Genomic DNA, 10,484 nt, shown 5'->3' with positions numbered 1-10,484 from the left:
GTGTGATCTTCCCTGCAGTCCTGTTCATATGGGTGTAGTTAGAACTGCCTTGGCAATGGTGGCCCACCTCAGTTATGGCGGACTCTCTCTGTAGTGGCAGGGTGCCTAGGCAGTGGAAGGTTGCCTCGGCAGTGGCGGGCTGCCTCAGCAACGGCAGGCTGCCTCAGCAATGGTCAGACTGCCTCTGTAGTGGTGGAGTGTCTCAGTAATGGTGGACGCCCCTCCCCCATGGAGCCGGACCATCCCGGGTTCAGCTGTGCTTGCTGTGAAACTCTCAACCCAGACCGTTTTCAATTACGGTTTTTGTGTGGGGGGGGGTGGGAAGGGAGGGTGGGACCGGCCGAGCCTGATCACCTGGCTCCCTGACTGAGTCTTTTTTGGTTTTTTTGTTGTTGTTGAACGGTCGACTCTCTCCCAGTGTTCCAGTCACCTGTTGAAAAGGCGCCGGGATCTCCCGAGCTGTGACTCACTGAGCCGGCTGAAACAGCGGCGGTGAGATTCCTCACGGTTTTTTTGCCTAGGAATCTCCTGGCCTGGCTTGCTATTTCTGATGAATGGGCGACTCTGCCGTCTCAGGGCTCCATTCACCAGCTAAGAGGGCACCTGGACCAGTGTCTTTTGTATGGAGAACTGCTGCACCAGGGCACAGGCAAAGCAGCCACGCGGGCCGAAACAGCTGCACTGGCGACCCGTGGGGCTCCTCTGCCTGTGAATCTCCTGGTCTATGGGCAATAAAAATCCATCTGGAAATGTGGCATCCACTCACCCTCTGCACTTTCACTGGGAGCTGAAATCCTGAGCTGTTCCTAGTTGGCCATCTTCCCCCGATCAACTGTACTGTTTCCTTTAATATGTGGAATGTTTTCCCACTTCCCCTGTTCGAATCCCACCAGCCAACAAACCCTTCTTCAGCTACAACTAGAGCACTCCTCTGCAGTCTCTTCTTTGTTACTTTCTTATATAGTGACTACAGCTGACCTATTCTTGGCTATTGTATGTGGAGTGATCCTGTCCTAACTAGATGAAAGGTTACTAAAAGGCTAGGTAATAGGCCTTTTATATCACCATATTTACCAAAGGAGTTAACATGATGCTGGCCCCAAAGATGGTTCACAATATTTTTTTAAATCCAACTGGTTAGAAAAAAAAAGGAAAGCATTCCTTGTCCCTTGCACTGGCAGAATTCAACTTGATATAGCAGATTTTTGCATACTGGGCAGAGCTCATAGAGTATTTTAACTCATTTGGGCAGAAGTTATGATGAGGAGTTGTAAACTTCCATGGTTTCCTTGGAAATAAGTAGATTAGCTTATTCCTAAACTCTTCGCCCCTCTCTCCATTTTCTCCCAAACACTGTTTTCAAGCACCCTTGCTGAGGACCACCTACATGTTCTCTGTGGCCACCCAGGCCCTGCACAGCTGTTTTGCTGCAGCAGATTTCACTATCTGAATCACTGTTCCTGATCCTTGGCTTGTTTCAGACCTGTGGAACACCCCCAGGGGCCTCCTGTTCTGAGAGTGAATGTGGCGGGCCAAACTGCAGAACTGACGAAGGAGAGAAGAAGTGTGGGGGGCCTGGCTGTGGTGGTCTGGTCACTGTTGCACACAACGCCTGGCAGAAAGCCATGGACTTGGACCAAGATGTCTTGAGTGCCCTGGCTGAAGTGGAACAACTCTCCAAGATGGTAATTCAGTCGATGGCCTCAGTTTGTGTTACGTTTGTCTGTTTGCTTTCAGCTGTGAGGATCTGAAAGGGAGAAATCAATTCTAAATGTTAACTGAAATGAAAAGGGCTTATCAGAATCAAATAGGAAGGTTCTTGTTTCGGTGAGGTCAGAAAGATAGGGAGAGATTTTCTTCACAGATAAAGAATCTGCTTTCTCCTCACCAGAGGAGAATAACACATGCTTCAGAGCAAGAAGTTCAAATCTTACACTGGAGGATAATAATGAGATAACCATGTTACTTATCTGACTCGGGGGTTATAAATACATCTAGCTGTACTACAAAAATTCTGTATTAAGCAACTGAGCATTTATTCTTCTAAAGTGACACACACTTTTTATGTGGACACCAGAGAAAAAGACTGCAGACTATTTTATAGGCCAGGAGTTAAAAACATTGTAATACTAGTTCTATTTACATAAGAATACTGTACAGGAATCTCTATACTGAATACTTTGTGAGAATAAAATACTTTATTGAATGGGAGAAAGTTATTTCCCAGACACATGATTTCAAGTACATAGTTTTTCAACATCATTTTTTGGGCCATTTCCAATATTCTGGTCTTCTTTAGAAAGAGTGGAAGTCTTCCATGGGTAATTTATTCTTCACATTCAGGTCTCTGAAGCAAAACTCAGGGCAGATGAGGCAAAACAGAGTGCTGAAGACATACTGTTGAAGACAAATGCAACCAAAGAAAAAATGGACAAGAGCAATGAGGATCTGAGAAATCTAATCAAGCAAATCAGAAACTTCTTGACCCGTAAGAAGTTTTTTCATTTTACTTTCAGACATTTCCTTCTATGTGATTCTTTGTGTACATTTTAGATAAAATGTACAGTTTCAGTCAGGGTAGTGACATTTCCAAATAAGAAAAACATCTGGCCAGGCGCGGGGGCTCACGCCTGTAATCCCAGCACTTTGGGAGGCCAAGGCAGGTGGATCACAAGGTTAGAAGTTAAAGACCAGCCTGGTCAAGATGGTGAAACCCTGTCTCAACTAAAAATACAAAAATTAGCTGGGTGTGGTGGCAGGTGCCTATAATCCGAGTTACTTGGGAGACTGAGGCAGGAGAATTGCTTGAACCTGGGAGAAGGAGGTTGCAGTGAGCCGAGATTGCAGCACTGCACTCAGCCTGGGTGACAAGGCAAGAATCAATTAAAATAAAAAAAAAAAAAAAAAAACCCATATATTAAGAAATGTTTTGATGTCATAAACTTACATATGTGTATCAAATAACCTTTTCCATTGTTATGCAGATACAGACACACCTGATGGGATACTCAGCCAATCAAAAGTCAAATACTTAGTGAAAACTGAATTTGGAATGTGTTAGAGATTACATACAGTGTCATTAGAACTTTGAAGAAGTGGAGTCTGTTATTTTGGCATTGCCCCAAAAGCTTTGTGATGCTATTATTTACAGGATATTATACCTTTAGTTAGTTACGTGTTGGTAGTCACAGTTAAAGTGTTACCAGTAAAGATGGTTTTGGCTGGAAATTACAGAAAACTCTCTAATGAAATGGATTTAATCAAAAAGGATGTTTATTATCTCACATCTTACTAAGACATCCAGTAGTGGGATAGCTTCTTGTGTCTGCAACCCATGTACTTTTCATCTTTCTACTGTACCATCATGGGCATATCAGCTTCATTCTCAAGCTAGCTCCTTATGGTTCCAAGGTAGCTGCCAAAGTTCCAGACTTCACAGAGACAAATAATAATAATGGAAGAAGAGACCACGTATTCTTGTAGCTTTTTAAAAAGGAGGAAGTCTTCCTTCTCTAGAAGTGTTTAAGCAGTCATCCTCAAATCTCACTGGCCAGAAAAAAGTCACAGGCTAATGCATAAATGTCACTGGAAAATGGAGATGTGATTACAGTAATTGGCAAACCAATAAAGATTTAATGCTGGGTTGGTAATTTTACCTAAGAGGCAGGTACCTAAAAAAAACACAGAAAAATCAGTATTCTGTTAATAAGAAAAAAGTCATGGCTAATAAGGAGTGAACACTATTTGCTAAGGATACCTTAGGTAATATTCCATGGAAGCCATAATTCAAATATATATTTTATTTGAATAAATCCTCTGGGGTCTATTTTTATGTTCAACAGTTTAAAACATACACAAGCAAAGCTTGAAAGTAAATGATGTGACATATTCGAATTTTAACTTGATAAACTTTTTTTTCACCACCTTCTACACTTTACATTGGAACTCCTTAACTTCACTTCCAACCCATTATCATGGTTCTCCTGCTTCTGTAATTTTCTCCCTTTCTATAATTTCCTGAATCTAATTTGTAAGAAATATTAGATCTCTTGCTTAAAAATATATATATATATCAGATCTCTATATTTGCATTTACAAGTTTCCAAACTATTAGTCCAACCTCAAAAGATTTCATTGCCTTTAAGTCCCAACTTTAAACCCTGGCCCCCCTCTGTGGTTTTCCACAATCTTCAGATTCACTCTGCTGGACTTTCCTGCAACATGTTTGCCCTTCCTGTCTCCACTCCCCCACCCCCCGCCCCCAGAACTGTCCTTTCTTCTTTCATATTCTATTATCCCTTAAAATCTGATCGGCTCCTCTTCTTCCACGAAGTTTTCCCTCACTAGCCTAAAACCAATTCTAGTATTCAGTTGTCTGCAGTGACTTTTTTGTGTGTGTAGGTCTCATCTCCCCCTGAACCCCAAGACATTATAAACTCTTAAGCAGGAAGTCAGTATCCCTTGGTGTATAACCCCACCGTGCTAGTCCATAGTAGATGACCATTAAATGGTTGAATGAATGAACCATCTATTCTTTTCACCTCTTTTTGGGTACATCTTTGCTTTTCACAGAGGACAGTGCTGATTTGGACAGCATTGAAGCAGTTGCTAATGAAGTATTGAAAATGGAAATGCCTAGCACCCCACAGCAGTTACAGAACTTGACAGAAGATATACGTGAACGAGTTGAAAGCCTTTCTCAAGTAGAGGTTATTCTACAGCAGAGTGCTGCTGACATTGCCAGAGCTGAGATGTTGTTAGAAGAAGCTAAAAGAGCAAGGTATCTAAAGCCATGGCATCTAAGAGGCTTATTTTGTGTATCTAGCATGGAGTAAAAAGTAATTATTTAACCAATGAAACTTCTAAGGAAGACCTATGTGAGTCTCTCTGGGTCATTTCAGGAAGGCTCTTCTTTAAAGAAAAGTGTTCTTTTCTGAGAATACTTCTTTCATGTCTAACAATGTATTATTATTTTACTCAGCAAAAGTGCAACGGATGTTAAAGTCACTGCAGATATGGTAAAGGAAGCTCTGGAAGAAGCAGAAAAGGCCCAGGTTGCAGCAGAGAAGGCAATTAAACAAGCAGATGAAGACATTCAAGGAACCCAGAACCTGCTAACTTCGGTAAGCATACACAGTCATTACAAACATATTACAATCATCATACGTATGGGAAAATACCTATATATACACCTTTATCAGAAAAGTGCATTTGTTATCTATGAACAAAAATTCTTACAACTCAACATTAGAGGATTCCTTTAATTTTAATAAATCTAAACTCCCTTTGCATGGATGCTAAAAGTAAGTAGAGATAAAAAGACTCTGAAGACACTGGGCCATTATATCTCATCTCATTTTCTCCTCCACAAAGTCTGAGAAAGAATAAAAACTCCTGTTCTTGGGCAGGCACAATGGCTCACACCTATAATCTCAGCATTTTGGGAAGCTGAGGTGGATCATTTGAGGTCACTAGTTCAAGACCAACCTGGCCACATAGCAAGACCCCTTCTCTACTAAAAATACAAAAATTAGCTGAGCATGGTGGTGCATGCCTGTACTCCCAGCTACTTGGGAGGCTGAGGCAGGAGAACTGTTTGAACCCAGGAGGTAGAGGTTGTAGTGAGCTGAGATCATACCACTGCACTCCGGCCTGGGCAACAGACTCAAAAAAAATATAAACATTCCTATTCATTAAGGAAATAGCATGTACTCTGTTCAGTAGTATGAAGTATAATCATAATTTCAAATTCCAGTTTTAGAAAACTGTCTTGATGTTATAAAGCAGCCCTAAAGCAACTTACATGGTTAAGTCTCAAGATTTTGGTGGTTTTGAAAACTACTGGAGAACAGTAACATGCCTCCAATACCCAATTCTAGAGGAACCTAATAGACAGCTCATAGCTAAACAATCTGTTCTGTTTAGATTGCATGGAAAACTTAATGATTTTTATGATGAATTTACTGCAACTACCAGATATTAAAAGTACTCACTGAGAAAATAATTTTTCGTAGGAATCTAGTGCTTTGCTCTAAAAATCCTCTTTATGTCTTAAAAGAAGTAATGTAAACGTAATTCTGTTTCATTCTTTAGTTTCTCAAGGAGATTTTCTTTCCAATTTTATGAGTTTTTGTCAGCCTTCTCAGGCCAATCTCCATGTCTTTAAAACCTGGGAAGATGAATTTTCAACATGCTTTTCTTACCATTAGCTGGTAAAAACCTGTCTTTCCCTATTCTATTGCTGTCAGTTACATGAAGGCCAATAATTTTTCAGCCAGTTTTCCTCCTTAAATTTCAAGCATCTATAAGGCTTTTTCTTTAGGCTATGTGTTAAAGCTTAGAAAAATTATGTTTTTCCCACTAGACTATAAATATTTTGATGTTTCGATCTCTAGGTTTTTCTGTTTACTCAGTGTGCTGTTAATATTTTAGTGAAAATGTCAGTGACTGTACAAATTATTATTTTGAAAGCTAGGTGCAGTGGTGTGTGACTGTAGTCCCAGCTACTTGGGAGGTAGAGGCTGAGGTGAGAGGATCACTTAAGGCCAGGAGTTTGAGACTATAGTGCGGTATGATTATGCTTCTCAACAGTCAGGCACTGCACTCCAGCCTGGTACATATAGAAAGACCCTGTTTCTTTAAAAAAAAAAAAAAAGTTCTGAAAAGCAAATTATTAGAAAATATTGAATTAACAATGAAATATGTGGTTTGATGAGGCAAGTTAATATAGGGGTTCTGGTTATCAGGGGCCCTAGGGGGGAGCAGGACGTGTTTTAGGTCAGTAACAATAAGAAATAGAACCTCTAACTTTGCTCATGAAAGCTTATCAGAAAAAATTCACTCAAACTTTATTTTTCTAAGAATTACATTCTAATTAGAGGATCCTTAGGTTTGAAATATTTACAAATTTTAGCCTATGTCTATACTGACCCATTAACTTCATTATAACAGTATTGTTATTCAGAGTTAATTCTATGTAATCAGACCCATCCTTGAAGATCATTTTAAAGAAAAATTAATTCTTTTGTCATGGGCCCAACTGCTTACTCTGGCTAGCTTTTAAAAGTCAATGTGTATTGATTCTACTTTGAAAGGAGATCAGGTATTTTTTCCCCTAAATAACTGAGTATTTAGAGTTTACAGCTGTAATGTTCCCAGACCATACATCATCATCTGACTCTCTAGAAATTGAAAGAACAGCCCTAGTCTCCATGTCTTTAGTAATTAGCTGAAATCTCCACTACTACTAGAGTTTAACATTTATTTTCCTACTCACATTAAGTTGCAAATTTATGTGGAAATCCCTCTTCACACAGCTGCTTATTTGTCAGTGTTCTTTAGCCAAAGTTTGCAGATGTTTTTAAAATGCTTTTTCAACATATCAAGCTCCCTGGAGGGGAGGGTTTTTTTTTTTTTTTTCTGTTAGTAAGAAAACATTTTACGATCATCAGAAGTACCAAAAGAATAAAGTGAATATATGAGATGTAGCAAAGACTAAAGTAGGACACTTCATGAAACTTTTCCTGAAATATTCTTTTCAGTAATTACTTCTTCTAGTCTAAAGCAAAACAGCATAGCAGACTTTTAAATCTTCCTCCAAACTTGTACTCATAGTAATTCCGTTTCTTAAACTAATGGCTTGCTGGAAAATTGACATACTTTTAGATTGAGTCTGAAACAGCAGCTTCTGAGGAAACCTTATTCAACGCGTCCCAGCGCATCAGTGAGTTAGAGAGGAATGTGGAAGAACTTAAGCGGAAAGCTGCCCAAAACTCTGGAGAGGCAGAATATATTGAAAAAGTAGTATATTCTGTGAAGCAAAGTGCGGAAGATGTTAAGAAGGTATGTAAATCTTTGTAATTTCAGAGCTATGCTAATAAAGGAGCAACCAGTCTCCTCCTTGCCTGCCTTAGAGTAAGGGACATGGACCTAACAGAAACATTAAATGACCTGTTCTGAAACAGCAGTCCTTAGAAATGTGGATGGGAATGAATATGGAAGTATGTAACAAATAGGACTGAAGCCCTCAAATCCAAACTTGGACAAGAGTTTAGAAGAATGGAATTAACTTAAGGGAAGAAAAGCCTTAAAACAGGCTTTTTTTTTAAACCAACTATACTGGCCAAAAAACATGTATATTGAACTTGTATTTCTGTGCTATAGTCAGTTAAATTCTTCATGGTATACAGTAATTATCAGGCCATTTGAGAATATTTTAAAAGCAGGCTGGAACAGGTAGTAGGAAACCAAATCTTACCTCTTTGAGACTCATTTTGAATTAACTACCCCTCACTTCTCATTGGAAGGCAATATATTTTGCAGAGAAAATCTCACACAAGCCAAATGTTTAATCAGAAGCCATGTAATAACTGAAACACATGTTCAGTTTCTAAATAATGCTTATTTCTAACGAGAACATGACAAGCTGGGTGGTAGCAGGTGGGGCTTAAATCCATTAAATCAGTGGTCTCCAACTTTTATGGCATCAAGGAACAGTTTCCTGAAAGACAGTTATTCCACGGACTGGGGGCTGTGGATAGGTTCAGGATGAAACTGTTCCAGCTCAAATCAGGCCTTTGATAAGAATCATGCAACCCTAGATCCCTTGCATGCACAGTTCCCTATAGCGTTCGTGTATCACCAAAAGGTGGAGAGCTAGAGCAAGAATACTCACCTGCCCACCCAGTTCCTAACTGATCCCTAGGCCTGGGGATGGGGACCCCTGCATTATACTAATTTCAGTATATAACTCCTTACTATTCAAAAATTTTCCTGGAAGTTACTGTAGCTTTTCATGCATTAACTTCCTACCTCTCTAGGTTGGGAAAGGAGAAAAGTTTACTGCCACAATATCTGACTGCCGTCTTTCCTGTTGTGTGGTTTCCTGCAGTTCTGAACACAAATTTCTCAAGCATTTTGCGTAATGACATCACAACAGAAAGAAACAAAACCTCTTGAAATGAAACTTCCATAAGTGGCTATTATTTGAAGAGTTTCTAAAAAGAATCATTTGCAACTGTCTTTCCCACCCCACACCCCATTTCTCTTCTCCTCCCTTACTTCTTGCATATGCTACAATCTTACCTTTCTTTCCTATATCATATCTTTTGTTTAATGTGTCTTTTATAATCTAGTCAAGATCCAAAGGTCCTCCTTTCTTCAATATGGGCTTCTCTAATCTACTTTTGAAAAATCTACACTTCTCTATGTAACTCGCAATATAATTATGCTACAACTTTTCTATAAAAAGTGCTAATCAAGAGAATCAGAGCTTAGCCCTAAGGACTTGCTGCAACACCACATTTTTTTGAAGTGTTCTTTAAAACATGTCAATTTTGCATTCCATTCCACTGTTTCAAGATAAAATTTTAAATTACTTACCAGTGAATAACTTGATGCAGCTTAATCTCCTTGGTGGCCCTTAATCCAGAATGCATGCCATGATTATACTATTGCTCTTAAACGTAATTACTGACACTAACATTACCATCTCTTTCTGTCTAAATGTGGAACTGCAGACTTTAGATGGTGAACTTGATGAAAAGTACAGAAAAGTAGAAAATTTAATTGCCAAAAAGACTGAAGAGTCAGCTGATGCCAGAAGGAAAGCTGAAATGCTACAAAATGAAGCAAAAACACTTTTAGCTCAAGCAAATAGCAAGCTGCAACTGCTCAAAGGTGGGACTATTCACATTGGCTTATTTTTTTAAATTAATTTTAAATTTAAGGCATTCATAGTTTATTTAAAAGCAAAGAATCTATTCACTTTATATAAATATATCCACAGATTTAGAAAGAAAATATGAAGACAATCAAAAATACTTAGAAGATAAAGCTCAAGAATTAGCGAGACTGGAAGGAGAAGTCCGTTCACTACTACAGGATATAAGCCAGAAAGTTGCTGTTTATAGCACATGCTTGTAACAAAGGAGAATGGGCTATAAAATGGCTAAGGTGACCAAGATAAAACAGCTACATTGTAACAACTGACTTAATGATCTTGAAAATAAAACTCATTACCTATTTAATGTTTTTAATCACATTTTGTATGAAGTTAAATAAACTACAGTGCCTTTGTATATATATATTTTTTGGTGTACTTGTTGAGTGTTAATGAATCCCTTTAACAAAGAAAGAATGTTACTTTCACTGGAAACATGGATTTATAAACCAGTTTACTGCCTCCATAAAGACCCTAATTAACATTATCTATAAATAGCTATTATATTTGACAGGTAAACATCCTCCAAAATTCCACACCCTTGACTCCCCCTCCCCGCAATCACCTCCCAGTGGAATTCTTAGGTTGAAGTTAAGGAGGACGAATATAGTCTATGCTACCTTCACTATTTCAATGGTTGCTTCTTGCCCCAACCACTAAAACCCCTGTTAAGTATTCCTTGCTTTAGAAAGAGAAAAAGCAACATTTTAGAAAATCAGCAGGATGAATTAGGGCTTGTAAGTATTACCACCTAGAACACACC

General features: G+C 38.9%; 1 protein-coding gene and 1 long non-coding RNA gene across 3 annotated transcripts in view; one reads left to right on the top strand and one right to left on the bottom strand.

The window, feature by feature from the left end:
- The window catches only part of LOC108316763, an 8,458-nt gene extending 6,971 nt beyond the window's left edge, over positions 1-1,487 (bottom strand). The window contains exon 1 of the long non-coding RNA XR_001830433.2: positions 834-1,487. This is a non-coding gene — a long non-coding RNA (uncharacterized LOC108316763). The remainder of the gene's footprint in view (positions 1-833) is intronic.
- LAMB1 (laminin subunit beta 1) overlaps positions 1-10,081 on the top strand; it is a 96,374-nt gene extending 86,293 nt beyond the window's left edge. For both annotated transcript variants that reach the window (XM_017546834.2, XM_017546835.2), the window contains 7 exons: positions 1,482-1,685; positions 2,344-2,488; positions 4,573-4,780; positions 4,982-5,123; positions 7,666-7,842; positions 9,519-9,678; positions 9,788-10,081. In XM_017546834.2, the coding sequence (XP_017402323.1) occupies positions 1,482-1,685; positions 2,344-2,488; positions 4,573-4,780; positions 4,982-5,123; positions 7,666-7,842; positions 9,519-9,678; positions 9,788-9,924 (1,173 nt within the window). In that variant the 3' untranslated portion in view covers positions 9,925-10,081. The remainder of the gene's footprint in view (positions 1-1,481; positions 1,686-2,343; positions 2,489-4,572; positions 4,781-4,981; positions 5,124-7,665; positions 7,843-9,518; positions 9,679-9,787) is intronic.
- Positions 10,082-10,484: the final 403 nt, after the last annotated feature.

The sequence above is a fragment of the Cebus imitator genome, unplaced genomic scaffold (assembly GCF_001604975.1).
Source record: "Cebus imitator isolate Cc_AM_T3 unplaced genomic scaffold, Cebus_imitator-1.0 Scaffold192, whole genome shotgun sequence".
NCBI classification, from domain to species: Eukaryota; Metazoa; Chordata; class Mammalia; order Primates; family Cebidae; genus Cebus; species Cebus imitator.
Note: the sequence above shows the minus strand (reverse complement) of the source record. Positions and strands in the feature narration are given on the sequence as shown.